The sequence below is a fragment of the Schistocerca serialis genome, chromosome 7 (assembly GCF_023864345.2).
Source record: "Schistocerca serialis cubense isolate TAMUIC-IGC-003099 chromosome 7, iqSchSeri2.2, whole genome shotgun sequence".
Classification (NCBI taxonomy): domain Eukaryota; kingdom Metazoa; phylum Arthropoda; class Insecta; order Orthoptera; family Acrididae; genus Schistocerca; species Schistocerca serialis.
The window spans coordinates 182,601,010-182,624,909 of NC_064644.1; the positions used below are offsets into that span (position 1 = coordinate 182,601,010).

Below are 23,900 nucleotides of genomic sequence, written 5' to 3' on the forward strand. Positions count from 1 at the left end.
AGACTTAGTTAATCCCAATAGCACGCTATGAAAAATTTTGTATCATAACTACACAAAAAGTTACAATGAGTCATGGTTGATAAAAAAATTGTTTATCCAAGAGCATTTGCAATAGCACGAATATGATGAGGTGAATCCAAAGCACTGCTTAGCGATTATTCGCTCCCTTTGAAGTGGGAATAAAGACCGATACGGAGCAGGCACGGTGAACATTGGTCGATTTTCGTATTTTCGTTCGGAAAGCAGTAAGTGACCCTACCACACTAGCTGCAGTTCAGCGAAGAGGCGCTTCGTAATCCCCATATGCGGGCTGCCTGGCGCCGCCTTAAGACTCGTTCCCTTGACAACAGGGACATCTATCGATGCCTTCGAGCAAGGCAAAGTACATGTTTAAAAGTAGCGTAGGTTCTAATTAAGGCGCGTTGGAATATCTTTGTGGTATAGTCTGTGGTGAGGCTTTAACATGTGTTTATGTTATGGAAAGCGCACGTGGGTTGTGTGTTTATGTTGTTACAAATTGTGAATTGTGGCCGGTTACTTTCGAATTCCATCAATGAAGCTTTCAGAAATGGTTTGTACAGAAGTTATGGAAGACTATGTTGAAGGAAAAATCGGTGCCAAGCAACTACTGATTGCTTATATGACATTACATATAACGTGTTTTCCTTTATTTTCTGCAAACCACTTTACCCACGTCACTAGTATGTTATTTGATGAGTTACATTATCAGATATAGAACAACAGCTCTATTTTCTGTAATATGTTCTAATCTCTCTGTATGTAGTAAATTGCTGTAAATAATCAAAAAATCCGTAGTCAACTCGTGCAGTTCTTGATGTACAGGACTTCCATTTGAGACTAGAAGGGGAAACGTCGCCTGTGCCCAATGCCATATTGCTTTTCTATACCGTGTTCCTTACTCTTTGAAACACATTGGGGTTGGAAACTATGTTATGTGGCAATTCCGATAGTCTGCTTAACTTTGCTTATTTGTTTGCATTACTGGAATGTGTGAAAACGGCTTTTGCTGTACGTGTTATAGACGTAAAGGAGTTAAACAGAATGTTTGATTCTATCTGGTTGGATGATTCTATGACCTAGCGCCGCATAGTTCTGGTCGTAAGGATCAGAATACATAGAATTTTAATTTCCCAGAGAATCTATTATTTACTAGGCATATTCATATGCCTTTGTATGCAGTTGCCTCTGTCTAAAATTCCTTCTCTTTACGTTCAAAATACGTTTCCTCCTCAACTTGTTTCTTTTCCTAAAGTACTTAATGGAATTTTTTGATTGTAATCATGAGTTTTCAACGCAGTCATCTGTAATTTCGAAATGGATATTATATGCACTGTTGCCAAGGACATACTTTTCGTTAACATTTTTAATTGAATGTTACAAGTATTAAGAATGCAGCCGTGCATGATAGGCAGTATCTTTAACATTAACTGTCTCAGATGCTGTTTTGGGATTTTTGACAGCTCAAAAATTATGCCTTTCATTTGGACATCATTTAGGACTCCTTCCCAATGTCTGCATTTTTTTGTGATATACACAGTATGCACCAAAATACTCCTTGGAGATTTGTCTTTTACCAAGTGAGGTGGCACAGTGGTTAGTACACTGGACTCGCATTTGGGAGGATGACGTTTCAATCCCCCGCCCAGCCATCCTGATTTAGGTTTTCTGTGGTTTCCCTAAATTGCTCCAGGCAAATGCTGGGATGGTTCCTTTGAAAGGGCACGGCAGACTTCCTGCCCCGTCCTTCCCTAATCCGATGAGACCGATAACCTTTGGCCTCTTCCCCCAAACAACCACAACCAAAGATTTATCTTTTATCTGCTCCAGCGTTTCTGCATTTTTCTTGGACTTTAAATTTTTATAATGGAAAGTTGATTCAATATGGATTGGACATAGACATTGGCCTAACTACCATTCAGTCTATTACTCCAATAATTATTTTGTATTCACATTTGTTGGCGTTTTATCTCATAATGGTACCATCAGCTTCCAATCTAGTGAAGACCTCAGTTTATGCTACAGGGAGGGTTAATATTGCACACTAGCCTATTTCAGTATCTACGTCTACATGGTTACTCTGCAATTCACACTTATGTGCATGGCGGATGGTTCATCAAACCGTTTTCATACTACTTCTCTACCATTCCACTCTTGAATGGCGAGTGGAAAAAAGGAACCCCTAAATCTTTCTGTTCAATCTCTGATTTCTCTTACTTTATTATGAAGATCATTTCTCCCTATGTAGGTGGGTGTCAACAAAATATTTACACATTCGGAAGGGAAAGTTGGTGATAGAAATTTCGTAAATAGATGTCGCCACAAAGAAAACTGCCTTTGGTTCAGTGACTGCCACCCCCAACTCACGTATCATATCAGTGACACTCTTGCCCCTATTGCGCGATAACACGAAATGAGCTGCCCTTCTTTGCACTTTTTCGATGTCCTCCGTCAATCCTACCTGGTAAGGATCCCATACCGCACAGCAGTATTCCAGCAGAGGACGGACAAGTGTAATGTAGGCTGTATCTTTAGTGGGCTTGTCGCATCTTTTAAGTGTTCTGCAAACAAAGCGGAGTCTTTGTTTCACCCTCCCCACAATATTATCTATGTGGTGTTTCCAATTTAAGTTGCTCATAAATGTAATTCCTAGGTATTTACTCAAATTGACAGCCCTTAGATTTGTGCGATTTATCGTATACCCAAAATTTATCGAATTTTTTGTAGTATCCATGTGGATGGCCTCACACTTTTCTTTGTTTAGTGCCAATTGCCACTTTTCGCACCATACAGAAATTCCCTCTAGATCATTTTGTAATTGGAATTGATTGTCTGATGATTTTACTCCGATGGTAAGTTATAGCGTCATCTGCAAAAGATCTAAGGGGGCTGCTCAGATTATCACCTAGATCATTTATGTAAATCAGGAACAGCAGAGGGCCTTCACACTACGTTGCGGAATGCCAGATATCACTTCTGTTCTACTCGATGATTTACCGTCTATCGCTACGAACTGTGACTTCTCTGGGAGGAAATCACGAATCCAGTCACACAACTGAGATGATACTCCATATGCAGGCAATTTGATTAATAGTCACTTGTGAGGAACGGTATCAGAAACCTTCTGGAAATCTAGGAATATGGAACCGATCCGAGATACCTTGTAGACAGCACTCATTACTTCAAGGGAATAAAGAGCTGGCTGTGTGGCACAAGAACGATATTTTCTGAATCTGTGTTGGTTATGTATCAATAAGTAATTTTCTTCAAGGTGATTCATAATGTTTGAGTACAGTATATGCTCCAAACTCCTACTGCAACTGAGGTCAGTGATATGAGTCTGTAATTCAATGGGTTACTCCTATTTCCTTTCTTGAATATTGGTGTGACCTGTGCTACTTTCCAGTCTTTAGGAACAGACCTTTTGTCAAGTGAGCAGTTGTATATGATTGCTAAGAAAGGTGCTGTTGTGTCTGCATACTCTGAGAGGAACCTGATTGGTGTACCATCTGGACCAGAAGACTTGCCTTTCTTAAGTGATTTGAGTCGTTTCGCAACACCTAAGGTATCTACTTTTAAGTGACTCATGCTAACAGCTGTTCTGGTTTCGAATTCTGGAATATTTACTTCATCTTCTTTCGCGAAGGAATTACAGAAAACTGAGTTTAGTAACTCTGCTTTAGTGGCACCACCCTCTGTAACATTTCCATCACTATTACGCAGTGACAGTATTGACTGTTTTTTGCCACTGATGTACTTTACATATTACCAGAATCTCTTTGGGTTTTCTACCATATTTTGAGACAATATTTCATTGTGGAAACTATTAAAAGCATCTCGCATTGATGTCCGCACCAAATTTTGAGCTTCCATGAAACTTAGCCAGTCTTGGGGATTTTGCATTCTTCTGAATTTGGCATGCTTTGTTTGTTGCTTCTGCAACATTGTTCTGATGTGTTTTGTGTACTATGGTGGATCAGTCCCATCTCTTATTAACTTATGCGGTATGAATCTATCCATTGCTGTCGATACAGTATCTTTGAATTTGAGCCATATCTGGTCTACACTTACATAATTAGCTTGGAAGGAATGGAGACTCTCTCTTAGGAAAACATCAAGCGAATTATTATCTGCTGTTTTAAATAGATATATTTTGCGTTTATTTTTAGTGGTTTTGGTTGATATGGTTTTGAGCCTTGCTACAATGACCTTGTGTTCACTAATCCCTGAATCTGTCATGATGCTCTCTGTTAGAGTAGGATTATTTGTGGCTAAGAGGTCAAGTGTGTTTTTGCAACCATTTACAATTCGTGTGGGCTCATGAACTAATTTTTCAAAGTAATTCTCAGAGAAAGCATTTAGTACAATTTCGGAAGATGTTTGCTGTCTACCACCAGCTTTGAACATGTATTTTCACCAACAAATCGAGTGTAGATTGAAGTATCTGTATGAGACTGTATGAGTGGGGTACTTATTTGTAATGAGATTCAAGTTTTCTGTACTGTATGAGTGGGGTACTTATTTGTAATGAGATTCAAGTTTTCTTTGAAGCGTTCAGCTGTTATATCATCTGAGTCAGGGGGGTGGGTAGAAGAAGCCAATTATTATTTTGGTACGGCTATTGAGTATAACTTCTACCCATAGTAATTTGCAGGAACTATCTATTTCAACTTCACTAAAAACTACTACTAACAGACACAAACACACCACCACCTACCTTATTTAATCTATTCTTTCTGAACACGGTTTGCGCCTCTGTAAAAATTTCGGCAGAATTTATCTCTGGCTTTAGCCAGCTTTCTGTTCCTATAAAGATTTCAGCTTGACTCATTTCATCCTAACTTAGACTTCGGACTACACTAAAGTTCTGTTAGTAACTAGATTCCTGGGGGAAGGCACTCCACGACTTATAAAGCTTCAGGGACACTGTTTATGTAAGAAATAATTACCAACTTGTGATACTTCCATAAAGAATTTTTCACTCTGCAGTGAAGTGTGCGCTGATATGAAACTTCCTGTTCAGACCAAAACAGTGTGCTAGACAAAAGTTTCAACTTGGGACCTTTACTTTCAACGGGCAAGTGCTCCACTGACTGAGCTACCTAAACGTGACTCATGACCTGCCTTTGGGATTAACGAAGACAGGGATATCAGCTGTCTCCTTTGACCAGTGAAGTCATCGCCATGTCAAACGTCACCATGCATGCTAAAAATCCATATTCTGATAGTATCCAACATGGCGATCAAAACATAGACAGTGACACCCATAAAAATGCAAATAACATGTGAACCAGTACACTGACTAAATCCGATGAAATTAACAGGCCAGCCACTGAAAGAATGGGACTCTGGGTGAACACACTAATTTTCAGTAATAAAAACACCACCACCATTCAAAATGTAGCACTATGCAAAAAACATAACACTCGAAACTGCACAAAACTAAAACCCTACAAAACCATTCCAAACTCACCATAAGATCATGGTATTCCAAATCTCCATTTCATCTATATAGCTCAACCCTAGACCAGGTTACCAGTAAAACCCCCACCCTCCCAACTTCAAAAGCGTTTATCCCAATCTCCAGTTCACGTACATAGCTCAACCCTAGGCTGAGATACCAATAACTAACTCCCCCCCCCCCCCCCCCCCTCCCCACAATTACAAAATCCGATATCCTGCTCTCCAGTTCACCTATATAGCTCAACCCTAGACTGAGATACCATTAAACACCCACACAACTACAAAAGCTGGTATCCCAGTCTCCAGTCAATGGCATTTCTGTTGCATGCTGCAATTCGTAACAGTTTGTGTGTGCAGTGAATTATGAGAGGTGAACATGATGAATGATGAGTCGGCTAGAACAAGATGGTGGAACCCATGAAAAATGGTTTTGCGGTAAACGTTGTAAGTTGATCAAGGTTTTTATAGCTAAATCATGGGAGAAGGTAGGTGGATCAATGTTTATTAATAAAAGTGTCACATGTTCTATATGTCAATAAACATTGAGTCATCTGCCTTCTCCCATGATTTAATTAAGAACATTAATCCACTTACTCGATAGTTGAGTTAGCACCTAAAAGAACAGTTCAAATTTTACAATGTAATCTGTTTCATATGACAGCATTCTGCTCAATATATTCCATTGTGCAACCATGTAATTTTGTACACTCCACGTCATGACATCTGTAACACAGTAAATGACACTATAACAGACCTCACAAACACGTCACCACTGCATAATTAAACCACTACAGTACTCCACCTCTTCACACACCGTGCCCTCTACAGCATTTCACTTCCACTTCAAAACAAATATACCATGACGTGATGACTTTACACAACACGTCGTGGCACAGTATAACTATGTCACGGGTCAAAAGAGACAGGTGGTATCCTATAACCAAGTATACCCCCCTGTCCTCACACCTTACTTCCATCAGTACCATACCTCCTACCTTCCAAAATTCACAGCAATTCTCTTGCGAAACTTGCGGGACTAGCATCCCAGAAAGAAAGGGAATTGTGGAGACTTAGCTTACCCACAGGCTGGATGATGTTTTCAGAAAGAATTTATCACTCTGCAGCAGAATGTACACAGCTGTGGAACTTCATGGCAGATTAAAACTGTTTGTCAGACCTAGACTCAAACATGGGGCTTTTGCCTTTTATAGGCAAGTGCTTTGCTGCTATGAGGACAGGTAGTGAGTTGTCCTTGGGTAGTTAAGTCAATAGAGAACGTGCTCATGAAAATCAAAGGTCCAAAGTTTGAGTCTCAATCCAGTGCACTGTTTTAATCTACCAGGAAATTTCAGCTTATGAAACTTGTTTGCATTTACAATACAGGCCACGAATTTTAATGTAACTTTTGTTACAAAATGTCCCATACATTTCAAATTTATTGAGCACTCACAATACGGAATCTTTTTGTGGGAAATACGGAAGCGTCCGATCCCGCCCGTCTGCTTTGACCCATGACGTCACAAATATGGCGGAAACGACCATAAACCACGATTCCAATATGGCGCATATAAAGTCATTACGTACACATTATGAGGACGAAAATACATCGAAAAACAAACACAAACACGTTCCACAAAAAGCCTAATGACACTAACGGGACAGGCGCGGGAAATAGGGGGTTTTTGGGTGGGGACAAACTAAATATAAACAAATTTAGACACCCATCCCCATACAAAACCACGCAAAACGACGAAAGAAACTGCCATCACAAAACTCCCCAAATACCACTAAACATAATATCACCTGGAATCGGACACCTCCCTTGAGCTACATAGCTCAACAGCAGCTCCCGATCCCATAAATTGGGATTGAACACTTCCCTTGACCTATATAGCTCAACAGCAGCTCCCGATCTCATAAATTGGGATTGAACACTTCCCTTGACCTATATAGCTCAACAGCAGCTCCCGATCCCATAAATTAGGACCTAACACTTCCCTTGACCTATATAGCTCAAAAACATCTCCTGATACCAACATTCACAGCCACACATTGGGATCGAACACTTCCCTTTATCTCTTATCGTTACGACATCTCCACATTCAGCCGTCCATGGTCCGCGACGCCGGAACTTTAAGTAAGCCTCATTTCTTCACGACATACTGAGCACTTCACGACTTCATCCAAAAATCCGAATAGTTGAAGAAATTTTATTAGAGACAACGCACTGTCCCCCATCATAGCCGACAACCGAAAACTGTTGACCCTGTCAGTCATATCCAAACCTACCAAAGACATAAAAAAAGCAATTTACCAAAACTCACACACGACGCCACATTCGCAAACTAAACCAAAAACATCACCTAACACGCCACCAGAGAGCACCACTGATCGCATGAAAACAACACCTACAAACACGCCACTCTCACAAACTAAATTCCGCGCCGTCGTGACGTCACACACCACAACAGCCTTACGTCACGGGTCAAAGCCGACGGGTGGGATCGGACTCTTCGGTCGACCCTTTTTGTGAAGTAATTACTACATATGAATTTGAGTGATTTTATGTCAAGTGCTCTAGCTTCAGAGATGTGCTTCATTTATCTGTCCCATTTTTCATTACAGTTTTGCCAAACAACAAAAGGTAAGAATAAAAAACCTTGTAGTTGGCAAATTTTAATACAACCCATGAAGGAGTCATTAAATTTTGTCAGGATAAAATTAATTTCAGGTGTTCATATCGTGCTCTTTTCACATAGATGATTTATGAGGCACAGCTTTTTTTGACTTATTATCTTAAATTATGAAACCTGCAAGTTTTGTCACTTGAGGGCTTATAGTATATTAGTATATGAGATGACTGAAGTGGGGAGGGGGGGGGGGGGGAGAACTGGAGAGATGAGTGGCTTTTTAACTCAGAAGGGTACAGGGTTCAGATTAAGAGAACTATTCGATAGAAGATGTCGCCTTTGACCAGTGATGTAGGAAACATGTGACAAATGTCTAAACAATATGGCAAATATAATGATGTGACCATAATCAGGTTTTTTTTTATTTCTACATTTGTCACCTTCCAACCTAACATAGACCTCCACAAAGCTAAAGATGAATCTGTTGGCTAAACCAATTTACAACAAAACTGTGAATATATACACCAAAATGTGATGTCACAGCAGCCGCTAACAATATACCACTGGTCAAAGGTGACAACTTATATAGAAACTTCTCTTGACCGTTGGTTTTTACTTGCACTAACTGCCATTTGAAAGAACATTCTCTTCTCTACAAAATATCAGATTTCTACAATTGCTTTTTTCCTACCTTTACCCATTAAATTTTCACGTACAAATCAATATTTTTGAGCATCACAGGCTGTACTAGTGGTATTGTAAGATACTTAATTGCCTGCAGCCATCTTTATGATCTTATTTACAAGATCATAAGGATGGCTGTAGGTGTTTTATTTTCTTATAATGGTGAATGGCTGTGGTCCCCAAGACCTCCAGTCAAAAGAAAGGACATACAAAAACTTACTGGTAATGTGTTGAGAAGTGATTATAAGTGACAGTCAAATTAATGGTTTGTGTTGCTCCATTAAGGTTTTTGCTGCTACCAGTTGCTTAAAAAGTAATGGGTTGCCCAAAATGTCTAGTACCAGTCATCACCTTTGACTCGAGGTCTATTTGTTTTGTGCTATGTGCTGTCATGATTGCGCAGTGTATTTGAAATGGATCATGTTTGAAGAGGACATTTTATTGTGTGTGATGGTGCTCTCTAGTGTTGTGTTGATGTTTCAAAGTTGCTTTTGAGTGTTGTTAGCAAGTGATTGGACTGATGCAGTCCAGTTTGTCCAGTGTTATATATTACTTGACTACTTCTTATTGCATTTATATGTTTTGAACTACGTTACTGAATAATTGTAGTGTTGGCGGTTACTGTCTGTACATTTGTGGGCGGCTTTGGAATTGTTAGTTGGTGTGTGGTTAATGGTAAGGTGTTTAATTTTTGCGTTGCATTATTGGTTGTGGATATGTCTGGGAATTCGTTAGTAAGTCTTTGCATGTTGCAATGGGCGATGATGTGATGACATCGCAAAGTTCAAGTTGTGTGGTCTGGCCAAGAAGTCAGTCAGCTTGTGGAAAATTTATGGAATTAATTAAAGTTGCCGACTAGGAATTAATATATGTGGTGTGACCACCATAATAATGTTTGACGATCTATTCAGAGGGGTTTACTGCTTCAGGCTAGGCTGTTCAGTCATGATATTCTTTTGTTTGTCCCTGCCCAAAAATCCCTAATTCCTGCAGTTGTCCCGTTGGGTTTCATGTTCCTCTTTGATTTATTTTGATTATATTTTGTATTATGGGATGGTTTCACCTACTTGTATTTTTAATTTTTGAATGTGTGACGTCATGCTCACCATGTTGCGTAAGTGCAAAATGGTGATGTCTACCATCTTGATGACCTCATGGGTCAAAGCTGGTAACCAGTAGTGGACGTTTTAATATTTCCCGCCAACGGCGCCCTCTGAGTGTTCTAGGCAAGGTTGGGCGAACTTTTTCAGGTTCCCAATTTTGTAAGCTAGCTAGTTTTTTAATAGAGGTTCACAGGCCTTGTGTTGTTTTATTAGGTAACTCTCTAAGCCCTTGAGATACTTAGCACAGGTTCCCAACTCTCGTGTATAGGTATTTTTATCGTTTGAATAGAAATTCCTGGGGGGAGAGTGGGAGGGAGAAATGGGGGAAAAAGAATAAATAAAAAAATAAAAAAAAGAATTAGTACTGCGGTGATTCTAAGTTTTTGTCAGCTGTTTTGTAACAACTGTTTCTGAGAAACTAACACCGATCCAGTGACACATAACAAGTGGTTAGATTTGTGGCAATATGCTGATCAGGGATTCAACATATAGGGTTTTGAACTGGCCAATACAACTATCATGAAGGGCCTGTATGCTTCGCGAACTTTGTCAGTCCATCATTCTCCTCAAATAAGATTATACAAACGTTGACAACAAAATAGCCATTGTCATGCGTAAATTTATACATGTATTGCAGCATACTGTCTTGTTTACAGGCTGAAATCCCACATTTTGTAGATCTGTCTGTTGGTTCTGTTATTTTTGTAACAATTGACAAGTCCTTGGACACTAATTTCATCTTTTTTTCCAAATTAATTTAAATGAATTGGTGATATTGTCTTTCTCCAACAATTTTTAAGCTGAGGAAAATCTTTCTTCCTGAGAATTTCAGGCTGATACAGTTGAGCCTTCTAAACAAAAATGAATTTTCCTTGATGGGTAGTGTTTTCCTTGTGTATTCAGGTGATAGGGATAGTAGCCGTTGTCATGCAGGATACACATAATTGTTCCTTGGGCTTCGCATAATCTGCCACCTCCCTACACCTTTTGTCTGCCGAAAGGACCAATGATCACTCAAACATCAAAAAAGGACTTGGAAATATTGTGTTATGTGATTGGTGTCTGTGAGCGTACTTGGTTTCGTATAGCTGTGCTGCCTCTTGATCATTTCCATCTGCATGACAGTTCACAAACACCACCTCTGCTTGTTCCCAATGTCAATACAAGACCATTCTGCTGCTTACGGTATGCTGTGTCCATCGGGCAGCCTGCAGCCTACAAGGAACGGGAAGTTCTTGGTCAGAGAAACTGTCATTCGTCAGTGCTATCTACCAAGGCAGTGATCCGGAAACATGTTCATTTTTTCCCTCCAGGTTCCACATGTTTTTCCTCTAGTGAGGAATCCATCTTTTCAGTTTGTTGATTTTATTAATGATTACCCTGTGTATACTAAAAGTACGTGAGAGATGCTGTGTTTCCATCCTAATTTTATTGCCTCAAAATATGTTTCACAGATTGAAACATTCAAAGAACAAACCAAAGATTCAGTCAGCAAGCAAAAGACAAACAAAAAATTACACAGTATAGTTCACGCGTGAATGGCCGAAGGGCAGGCAGAGCAACATTGAAGACTCTGCCAGCACATGTCCCTGGATGTGAAGCTTGGATGGTATGACTTGGAGAAGGGGAAGGAGATACTGGACTCATACTTGTGCCTGTGTGTGGACAGTGTACAGAACACGAGACTGGCATTTTCAACATATTGTGCCCGCTGGACACTGACATCCAGCTGTTTACCCATGAACTGTTTCTTCACAAATTATGTTGGTGGACGTTGAGGAATCACAACAAAAAATTTAATTCACATAACTAACTTAATCCTCATCTCTGTCTGGCTCAGATAGAGCGTAATGTAATGTTCCACTCCTCAGCAAATTGCGGTAACATTTTTAGTATTACTTTGGTAGCTGTGCTTCATACATTTTGAGGAGAACTTTAATTATTTCTTTTGCAGTCGGCAACTTTATGAGTGTGCCTTTGGAACAGACATACATGCTGAAGGTTGTCTCTTTCTTTATAAGGCCACTTCTGTAATCACCTTTATCAAATTCTGCTCCATAAATTGCTGAAAAGTTTGTTTCTTTCATAGTTTAGGGTGCAAAAACTATACATTGGATTTTAAGTATCTCTTTCTGGTCACTTAATGTTTGTCATACAGAGTAGTGTTGATGAGAAAAGGACAAAGGTTCCTCATGTACCTTCAAATGATTTGTATCCAGAGACGTACACTGACACATGCTTTTCTTCTCTTACCTTGATGGGAAACAGGGCGCACTCCATATTTTTCTATTTTAAGAGGTACTTATTGCTTCGCTACACAGCACAGTCACATACATACATGGGAGGAGATCCGGAGCAGAATCCAAGGGAAGCACTTATTCCTAAATTAGACAATTTGAGCATAAGCAAAGCAAAGTCTGTAAGGCCTCCTGGAGCAGAGTCCAAAGGACAGCAATCGTTTGTTTGTCCAAAGATTAGTCTGTAAGCAGAGGCCAGGTCACAGCGATGTCAATGATGGTGTACAAAACTTGAGGCAGATGGAGCATGTTGAGAGCAAGACATGAAGTCCAGAATGATGTTTTCACTTTGCAGCAGAGAGTATGCTGATATGTAACTTCCTGGCAGATTAAAACTGTGTGCTGAACCTTTTCCTTTTGTGGCAAGTGCTCTAACTACTGAGCTACTCAAGCACGACTCCATACCCGTCCTCATAGCCAGTATCTTATCTCCTACCTTCCGAACTCCACAGAAGCTCTTCTGTCTTGTGAGTCTAGCACTCCTGGAAGAAAGGATATTGCAGAGACATGGCTTAGCCACAGCCTTGGGGGGGGGGGGGGGGGGTGTTTCTGGGATGAAATTTTCACTCTGCAGTGGAGTAGGTAGAAGATGAGGTACCAGTGGAAGTCAAGCTGTGAGGACAGGTCATGATTTCTGCAAGGGTAGCTCATTCAGTAAAGCACTTGCCCACAAAAGCAAAGTTCCTGAGTTCGAGTCTCAGTCCAGCCCACAGCTTTAATTTGCCAGGAAGTTTCAAGACACAAAGTGCCTGTAGCTGATTCTGGCCAGTCTTTTATACAGCCTTGGTTGAGTGGAACAGCCCAGGTCACTTTGAGCTGCCAGTGTGGCTTGGAGATCAACTGAAAATTGGCAGAACCCTCTCACTGTGTTCCAGTAGTGCGGGAACTAACACCGGTTTGTATAAACCCTACATGTTATCAATGGCAGTTTCTATAGGTCGCTACTAGTTAATGTCTAGCGGCTGTGTACCTGCCTCAGTGGTGCTGTCTGTTGTTGCAGTCTGTCTCTGGAACTAGCTCCATATTTATGTCTTCTATTTCTAGCCAGAATAAACATTTCTATGTGACAAGTTAAAAAAAAAAAATGTGGTAGACAAGCTACAAGTTTGGATGGTTCTTACACAGGGTGATACATATAGAAACAAACATAGAATTTTGTGCCGACCCACATTCGTCCATCTGACAGCACTGCCATGTGCGTGATGTCTGGTAGCGCTGTGATGTAGTCGCATGTAGACACACATGATGATTTAAACTGACCCTCTTTTTTACATTCATCTCATTCCACAAGTAAAAGGTGCTGTATTGATTTCCCAAGTTGTTTATGGTAAGGCTAAATGTTATCAATTTTCCCATGTTACATTTAGGGGTTAGTACAACTTATACAGGGCGTCCCGGGAAAAATGATGATTTGAAGCAAAAAAGTCTAGCAAACGTGGGCTCTAAAATGCATATCTTAAGAGCTATGAGCACTTGTTCATCCTTGCCAGTGTGAAACACATCTCTTCTACTGAGCAACTGGTCATAGTTCTTAAGGTGTGCATTTCAGAGCCCTTGGTTATTTGATTTTTTTGCTTTGAATGTTTGCTCCTGTCACATTCATAAATATTGACCATTCCTCTTGGGGCACTCTGTTGGTGGAAATTTACAGCCACTTCTCTTGAATATTCATTATGCTTCTTTTGAGACAGATCTTTTCTCTGTAAACGCTTGTCATGATTTTTATCTCTTCAACAACTTCTCTGTAAGTGATGCAAATGCAAAACATTTACAATGGCAATTTTTAATTGATTATAGAACTGTAAACTGTTCTCATGGAATATTTGGCTGTACTTTAGAAAATACTTTAACTTGCAATTGTCTACTTCACATTTGACTTTATAATCATTTTTCTTAGTGTGCCTCCATAGATGAGTGCTCAGTGTGTCTGCTATATGGAGAACCTGGGTTCAATTCCTGGTACTGAGAGGGACTTCTCTGGTGGTAGGACTGGAATGGGAACATTCATATTTGTGATGTCACTTAAGGAGATAACTTAGTAATTGAATGTGACATAGTAACTTCATGGTCTGAAAAGCTTACAGCAGCTAGGAAAGTGGTGTGCTAACCCCCATTCCCATCTTATAGTGCATTCAAATGCTTCCTTTTGGCACAGGATGATGTGGCAGCTGGGCAGCATTGTGTGGTCATGTAGACCTGATCATGGAGCTCTTTTGTAACTATAAAATTCAAGATCAAATAAAAATATCTCCTACGTGAGTTTTGTTTATGGTAGTGTAATTTACTGAAAGAACAACTGAAGATGCTCTGCTACATGATCGTCACCACATTCTGATAGTTTATTATGTGGATTATGTCTGCCACATTTCCCTTGCTCAACAATACCATCACAGAATTTAGTAATCAGACTTGCACATGTTCACTATTTATTGTTTGTCACCCCATCAATATATTGAAGCATTCTCACATCATTGATAATATTTACAAAAGGTGGCAGTTGATAACAAGGTTTTACAGGTTAAAATGTCAAACACTCAAAAGAAAGTGTGTGCTGGAATTATATTAGATATTGCTTGCAAGCAACAGAAAACATCCAAAAAGTTGAAATGGGCCTGAGAGTGGTTGAAAAAAGTGGAGGGGCTGGTTACATGTTAATTTACTGACCAAAATCAGAACCACAGATCTGAAAGATTTCATAAATTATTTTCCAGTGCGTCCTGCATCATATGACAAGTTATTAATGCCATTATGAGACAAAATAGTGAAGCAGAATAAGTAGATTAGAGAGGCAATCACAGTTGATGAGAGATTAGGAGTAACTTTGAGATTTCTGCCAACAGACAAGTCGTCCAAAAGTTAAGATCTGTAATATCATCAAACATAGTAAAATTCTGTGGAAAGCTGTGAAGAAATGATATGTGGCTGGCAAGGGTAAACTTCTGGCAATTAACGTAACACTTTTTTTTACGTTCTGGGATAATTTGGTGAAATGGACATAGATGATGTGACTTACCAAACAAAAGTGCTGGCAGGTCGATAGACACACAAACATACACCAAAATTCAAGCTTTCACAACCAATGGTTGCTTCATCAGGAAAGAGGGAAGGAGAGGGAAAGACGAGGGTTTTAAGGGAGAGGGTAAGGAGTCATTCCAATCCCGGTAGTGGAAAGACTTACCTTAGGGGGAAAAAAGGACAGGTATACACTCGTGCACACACACACACATAACCATCCGCACATACACAGACACAAGCAGACATTTGTAAAGGCAAAGAGTTTGGGCAGAGATGTCAGTCGAGGTGGAAGTAAAGAGGCAAAGATGTCTTTCCCTCTCCTTCCCTCTTTCCTGATGAAGCAACCATTGGTTGCGAAAGCTTGAATTTTGTGTGTATGTTTGTGTTTCTATCGACCTGCCAGCGCTTTTGTTTGGTAAGTCACATCATCTTTTTGTTTCAGATATATTTTTCCCACGTGGAATGTTTCCATATATATATCATTGACCTCTTACTAATCGTAGCAGATATATGACATTTTTTAATAAATGGATGCATTTTTCCTTACTGCTGTGTAATTCACTAAGCTGTACTATATTTTCAAATTAACAAATTCAGCAGTGTCATAGAACATCCTGTGTGACCACCCTAAAGTGGTTTAAACAATATTTACCCTTGCATAGATCTATTAAAATTGTTTTCTTTAAAAAGACTACTTGAAAAATTGAACTTGAGAAATGATGTGCATAAGGCGAATTGGAAACATAAACAGTGCACACTAGTGCCATATGATTGGTTCACGAAGCTTTGTCAACATCTAAATGGAGAATATTGGCAAACTGTCAATACTTGACATCACACGGTCAGTATGTGTTGATAATACGAAGAATATTTTGAGAGCCATTGGTATTGCTTGTCAATATCTCTATTATTGACAGTATGTCAATATGGGCCTTCAGCTGATCAGTTTGGCAATATTATTGAACATGTGAGGACCCCTTAAGAGCACTTTTCACCATAGCTGCTGTCAGTTTTTAACAAATCTTGGTAAGTACCTCTTTTCGCCTTGTATTGTGAGCAAATAAAAATAGCTGAAATGCCTTTAAGTATTTTGTATATTCCTTGTTGTGTTGGAGAGAGAGAGAGAGAGAGAGAGAGAGAGAGAGAGAGAGAGAGAGAGAGATTGATTTTGATTGAGACTTTGCTTTATAAGTCGTAACTGGTACCTGAATTTTGTTTGCCACCTCCTTAAATGATCAGCTTCTTCACCAGTTGGTGTCGTATTATAATGGAATAAGTTATTGTTCTTTAAGATGTAAAGTATGACTCTGTTGGTTACTTGGCCATATTGCGGATAGCTTTGAGCCCAAGTTTTTGTAGCTTATACCTAAGGGACCACTGTTGTAAGTAAATACGATCAAACAGCAATCTGCTTTTCATGAGAAAAGGAGATTGCTTGGCACACAAACTTCCTTCAAACCACATGTCCTGCTACATCAAAATTGGTCAGTGGAGTTCAGCACCATACTATTGTACAAGATCATAATCCAATAACTGTAACTAAGAAATTGTGAGAGGTTGTTACGTATTGAATGAAAACTATAGAGAATGCATTGCCTTTCCTGTATTTTAGTGAACTTTGTACACTTATAATTCTGTCGATTGATAGCCAGCGATGACAATGAAGTTCACCTCCTTTTCCAAAAACAAGATATTTCTATTCTTCACTTCCAGAAAATTTGTATACATAAATGTTTGGCAACTCTTACACGTACTTTACTCAGTTTTATCACTGCAATAGCAATTTTCATTACATGTAACAATACGTAATGGCCTAACAACAGGTCCTCTTTCCACAAGATACAGATTAACATTCTTCTTCTTCTTCTTCTTCTTCTTCTTCCTCTCTCTCTCTCTCTCTCTCTCTCTCTCTCTCCCTCCCTCTCCCTCCCTCTCTCTCTCTCTCTCTCTCTCTCTCTCCCCCCCCCTCCCCCCTCCCCCCCTCTCTCCCCCTTTTTTTTCCCCATGCTCAAAGATTCACAACTACTATCATTGCGGGGACTGCACACTAAAAGAGTCTCTTGCTGTCCAGCTGCACTTCACTTCAAGTACTTTTTGAATCTCATTTACATTTACAGTATTACATACATTACTGAGCTTCTCAGAATACAATAAGGAACAAATTAGTTTAAAAAAGGGGCAGTGAGGCTCACATAACATTGCATGGTCTTATGTTTCTGAAAGAACTGTGTATTTTGATTTTGTGGCTTTATTAGCTGATATAAAATATTTGTGCTTACCCCTTTCTGACAAGTAGCAGTCAGCATGGATCACCCCAAGTGCTTTGTACCTCTGGGTCCATTGTACTATTCTCCTTTCAGCCCCTATTAATTCCTCAAATTCTTCATCTGATATTCTCAGTTTGTTGACAACTGCAAACCAGGAAATGGAATTGTGAATGTCTCTAAACAGTTTGTGATTATGGTACATTTAGACACCATTGTGGAAGTGACTGATGAAGCTCAAGTGAGTTAACAAAGATGAGTACTTGTTGTACTACAATTTTTACCTAGGATATCATAATGCATGACTGTGAGCATGCATTCTGCAGCTGTTATTACCATGATGTACAGCAGAGTCCTCATTGCTGGTTGTCTTAGTACAGCTTAAAGGATGGAATTCATCAGATGAATCCTAATGATCTGATGCTGACCAAACGAGCTTCCAATAGAGCTAGAATCATCTGTGGAAGAAAGAATGTGTTACTTGAAACTGAGAATACAAGAATTACTTTTGAATGCATTATGGGAACAGCAGTGATCAATGTCTTGTAAATAATTACTATTAAAAACAGTCTTGATCACGATTTATTTAACAAGGTGACCGGTTTCGACCACTACTGTGGTCATCTTCAGACCATTGAGTAGGAACTCCTTTCTGTTGGAGAATGATTCTCCAACAGAAAGGGGTTCCTACTCAATGGTCTGAAGATGACCACAGTAGTGGTCGAAACCGGTCACCTTGTTAAATAAATCGTGATCAAGACTGTTTTTAATAGTAATTATTGAGAATACAAGACTTATTTAAACTTCTTAAGTATAAAAACAAAACATTTTTTACTGAGTAAATTGGTGTACTCTGTACCTATCAAAAGTTGTTATTTATATTTAATGTACCAAACATTTGTTGAGATGCTAATGCACATTTTGTTTTTGACACTCCTTAATAAGATGTTGAAAGCATTTAATTTTCTTTTTACATTTTACCATTCTGATAATTATGTTCCCTCTTTTAGCTGTATTGTGCAGTCAGTGTACATAACAAAACCATGAGAAATGAAACTTCATCTGCATATAAATCAGAATCATCATTTTTGCAAATTACTGACTTTAGCCTAATGCGGATGATAAAATACGTGTTAGAAGATGCAGTTCAATGGTGCCAAAGGCTGATACCATTGCCCAGTGAGATTCTTCCTCTGTACATTTGAAATGCGGGGTGTCCAATTTTTATGTTGCAAAATGTTGAAGGTTAGCTGGCAGTGAAATATATTAGATTGAGAACTTGTAGCAATACCCTTTTCTCAGGTATGGGAAGAGCTGTGACAGGGCGTCAAAGAAAAAAAAAAGCACTCAAAAACTCCTGCTTAACATAATCATTTGGGCCATATTGCACTGCTAGAAGTTCTATTTCAACTGCATGGAGTTCTTAACCATAAGTTGAATGACCCTTTTTTGTTACATTTTCCATTTCTTCCCACTCTTCCTCTACATCAGTTTTCTTGTGTCCCTGCAGAAGAGGAGTTTAGTAGCCGTGACACTATGGTGTGGTGGACTATAATTGGTTCGTGCATCAAGGATCCACTCTTGGAACATATGACATGGGCTACTTGTCCTCACACACACACACACACACACACACACACACAGAGAGAGAGAGAGAGAGAGAGAGAGAGAGAGAGAGAGAGAGAGAGAGAGAGAGAGGGTGGTGGGTGGGGGGGGGGGGGGGGGGTGAATGAATGAATCTGTGCTAGTGGTGCTCCTCTTCCAACTGTTGATGTTGCACTTACAAAGTTGTTGATCACTTAGCAGCTGTTCTTCATGTAGTAAGTGAACCATAGATGGTGTCTGGTCAGGGAGTCCATGTAAGAGCTGTTTAGTAAAATACCAACTTTAACCAAAATCTACTCATTTTGCGACGAACTGTTGCCTTGTAGACATGCTCTGTGTTGCACTTACTGCTAGATTATAATGCCAGCTGCCATTTACGCTGCCTGTGGCATTTGTATACCAACCCTTTTTATAATTTGAAGTATGCCATCACCATTAATGTCTCAGCTTGAATTGCATTAATTGCTGTAATAATTTCTGTATAAAAAGCAAAACACCCAAATATCTATTGACTTTGCATATGACTGTAAACACACATTTTCTCTAGCTATAATCATTTACATTGAGGCACCATCATCTTCGGGTGTCCCTCCTTTCTTCATACCTTTGTACACCTCATCTGAAATTTCTCTTTGAACGTGGTTATTTTCATTATTAATTATTTATTGTCTCAACCTGTTTTATTTAAAAAATATCATCTTAACTGATGAAATATGATGTTTTTCCAGCAGGAGTTTTTGTTTTATAGCCTTCATACTCTTATTGTTTCCAGTTGTTTCTCCTGGCAAATTTTCATTGTACCTTCTCAAATTCTCTTAATGACATTTACAAAAAGGGTTGGTTATTCAACATATTTTGTCAAGATGGCATTTGCTTGAAGTTCTCCTGTTTCATTAGTGACGCGAGTTCTAAATTAATGAAAAATGTTGACTTTGCGCCGCCCGAAGTGGCCGTGCGGTTAAAGGCGCTGCAGTCTGGAACCGCAAGACCGCTATGGTCGCAGGTTCGAATCCTGCCTCGGGCATGGATGTTTGTGATGTCCTTAGGTTAGTTAGGTTTAACTAGTTCTAAGTTCTAGGGGACTAATGACCTCAGCAGTTGAGTCCCATAGTGCTCAGAGCCATTTTTTGTTGACTTTGCTGTAAACACATGGAATAAAATGGATTACATATGATAGGAATTTGTTTCTGCTTAATATTAACCAGTCTTTTGTATCACAAAGCTAGAAATATTACTCCAGCAAGCATATGTTTCTTGTTTGTTGTTATTGTGAAAACTTTCATTGTTGTTGGGCCTGGTGATCTAGCGGTAAAGCACATGCCTGGAAACCAAAAGGTTGGAGAACCAAATCCTGGCCAGACCATAGAAATTTTTAGTCTGCTTGTGATCTAGTCTTCATCTCTCATTGATGTGAAGATTCACCAGGAAGGCCATGTGGTGAGGATTTAACTTCAAACTGTAGGTCCCCTTTCACTCGTTGGTTAACTATGTTAGAGTAGGAAGACACAACTCACTGAAGTGGTGTTCAATTGAAAGACTTGCACTCGGTGACTGAGCCTTATTATTATTATTATTATTATTATTATTGTGATACCTATCATTGGCAAAAAGGTTACATGTGCTGACCAAGTAAAACATAGTTGTTGATAATTTTTTTTCTTTGGACATTGTTATTGTCATCATTCTTCATTCTTGAACATTTATGTGTGTGCTACTTATATGCCAATTATATTTTGTTTGTTTTTAATGGTATAGTTACAGATCACATTGTTTGTTTTTGTTATCAGATGGCCCCTGTAGAAGAAGATGGCGATGATGAAGTCAGTATAAGTTATGAATCTGAAAGTGGTGCTTCTGAAATTGTATCTGACCATGAGGGTTCTGAGAATGAGGTGGTCAGTGAATCGGAAACTCAAGAAGCTAGAAATGTGGTCACAGCAGAAAAAAGGAAATTGGAGGTATAAAAACCCTAAATGTTTATCTGTTTTGTCTCTTATTTGTTTTGTTACTTCTGTACTTCAGTGGTAATTCATAGTCCAGTTTAAAGCCTCATTGACTAATGTTCTAGGGTTCACCTGACAGAAGCAGAAAGAAGAGAAAGGCATCCCAAAATGATTTATTGAAGCCACCCACTGTGAAGGAGTTGAATCGGCTTAGGGAAACACAGAACTTGTTTCATTCAAATATATTTCGGCTGCAGGTTGGTGAACATTTTCCCCATGTATGATATGCAAAATCACAATCCTTAAAAAAACTCTTCACATGTCGCTAGTCAGTCTTTAGTAAGGCTCACTTCAAAGTTTTCTGTTAACAATTTTGACTGGAAAAATTTTAGCTGCTAATGACTCACCACATGCGTCAGGAAGGCAACAGAAAATGAGTGTCCCTGAGTTGCAGAGATCAAGCTTTTATAGGACGTATGTATTACACTTCACAAAATAGACATTGTTGACATTCAAGAAATGTTCCAAACAAACCATTAACTTGCACCATGAGCACTGAATGGAAAATGGCATGTCACAGTGATCATGAAGCTTTGCACCATCAAGATCGAAGGTGAACGTCTTGGGAGTTAAAAATCATGCAGGACATTCACCAAGGTATCCACTCTTGAAGAGTGTGTATAGAATCATATTGGTGTAATGGGCTGATGAGAACTGATGGATTGTGGTGTCATGCAGCTGAATGTGGAACAGTCTGTTGTGGAAATTATTGTGTAACTGGCTGTCCTTTAAACCGTTGCTGCAGAAAATCCAATAATATGTTTTGCAGATGGGGGGATACAAACATCCAAAGGCTGAATTCGTCCAGAGTGTTGCAGGTGGTTCACACACTTTTCAATAGGGGTACAGGATTGTCACAAATTCTGGAAATCGGGGACTATCAGGGAATTTCTAACGTGTTGGGGGGGGGGGGACTGGAAAAATCTTGCTTATGTCTCAGTAGATGAAATGGTTCATTTACTAAGTTGTGTCATTGTTGGAGGGCACAGCTGAGTACGTGCTCTGCTTCCCTACTCCCTCATTCCTGCTGCTTCTCCCTTTCCTACCATTCCACTCAGCTTGCGGTCAGTGCTGCCACCATTTCTTGCCACTAGCCTAGCAGCTGCCAACAAGAGGCAGGGAAGCTGGAAGAGTGATTTGTTTCAATCTGATCCTCAGAGATTGTTGATGCAGCAGACGGAGACAGTGATTTGTATGAGTGACTGTGTGAGTGTGTGTATGCTCTCATTTTCTGACAAAGGCTATGACCGAAAATTTAATTGTGAGAGTGTGATTGTATTTTCTACTTGCCTGTCTGCGGCTCAGTGATCATCTTTACGGTCAGTTGTTACCTATCCTCATTAATATTGATTCTCAGAGTATTTGCACAAGCTATTTGTTGCATGGTCTCATTTCATCAACATGGCGTGTGTGACATGTGAGTATCTGGCCACGTGCGTGGACTTCCACGAAGGGCCAAAACCGCAGGCTATTTCTGCGGGTATCTCTCTAATGGATCAGGCCTGATGATGTGATGCCCTTCATTTCCCAGTAATGTGCAAGCCCTGTCCATCAGATCTAGTCTCACCGATCTGCCTGCAGGCCTGGTCTGTTTGTGTGTGGCATGATGTGGTGGAGTTTAGTGGTTTATGTGAGGACCCAGTACTGCATTGCTCCTCAGCAGGCCATAGGACATGGGTGATGGATTTCAGGAATAGTGACTGTCTCACTGCAAGTACATTGTACAGTGCAGCATTTTATAGATATTCTATTTCTTATAGTACATTTTAGCACTTTGAAAATAATTTATATATTAGAAAGTATGGACAATAAGGAGAAGAAAATTGTGGCAGTCACTGGTGGTTTATATGCTATATACTCATATATTTCTCGAAAGAAAAATCACACAGTACCTGTAAAATAGTAGACGTAGCACAGCGGCTAATAACCGACAATAACGAACGTAGTAGAACCATGGACCTTGCCATTGGTGGTGAGGCTTGCGTGCCTCAGCGATACAGGTAGCCGTACCATAGGTGCAACCACAACGGAGGGTATGTGTTGAGAGTCCAGAAAAATATGTGGTTCCGGCAGAGGGGCAGGAGCCTTTTCAGTAGTTGTAGGGACAATGGTCTGGATGATTGACTGATCTGACCGTGCAACATTAACCAAAATGGCCGTGCTGTGCTGGTACTGCGAATGGCTGAAAGCAAGGGGAAATTACAGCCATAATTTTTCCCTAGGACATGCAGCTGTACTGTATGGTTAAATGATGGGGTAAAATATTCCGGTGGTAAAATAGTCCTGCATTCGGATCTCTGGCTGGGGAGTACTCAAGAGAATTCATTATCATTAGAAAGAAAACTGGCTTTCTACTGATCAGAGCATGGAATGTCATATCCCTTAATTGGGCAGGTAGGTTAGAAAATTTAAAAAAAGGAATTGGGTAGGTTAAAGTTGGATATAGTGGGAATTAGTGAAGAATGGTGGCAGGAGGAACAAGACTTCTGGTCAGGTGAATACAGGGTTATCAATACAAAATCAAATAAAGGTAATGCAGGAGCAGGTTTAATAATGAATAAAAAAACAGAAGCGCAGGTAACTACTATGAACAGCATAGTGAACGCATTATTGTAGCCAAGATAGACACAAAGCCTACACCTACCACAGTAGTACAAGTTTATGTGCCAACTAGCTCCTCAGATAATGAAGAGATTGAAGAAAAGTGTGATGGGTAAAAGAAATTATTCAGATAGTGAAGGCAGACAAAAATTTAATAGTCGTGGGGGACTGGAATTCGATAGCAGGAAAAGGAGAAGAAGGAAAATTAGTAGGTGAA

At 39.6% G+C, this 23,900-nt stretch overlaps 1 protein-coding gene across 1 annotated transcript in view; it reads left to right on the top strand.

The window, feature by feature from the left end:
• The first annotated feature begins 451 nt into the window (after positions 1–451).
• Positions 452–23,900, top strand: part of LOC126412463 (nucleolar protein 6) — a 141,243-nt gene continuing 117,794 nt past the window's right edge. Inside the window, exons 1-3 of the mRNA XM_050082074.1 lie at positions 452–571; positions 20,867–21,037; positions 21,148–21,279. Of these exons, the coding sequence (XP_049938031.1) occupies positions 554–571; positions 20,867–21,037; positions 21,148–21,279 (321 nt within the window). The 5' untranslated portion in view covers positions 452–553. The remainder of the gene's footprint in view (positions 572–20,866; positions 21,038–21,147; positions 21,280–23,900) is intronic.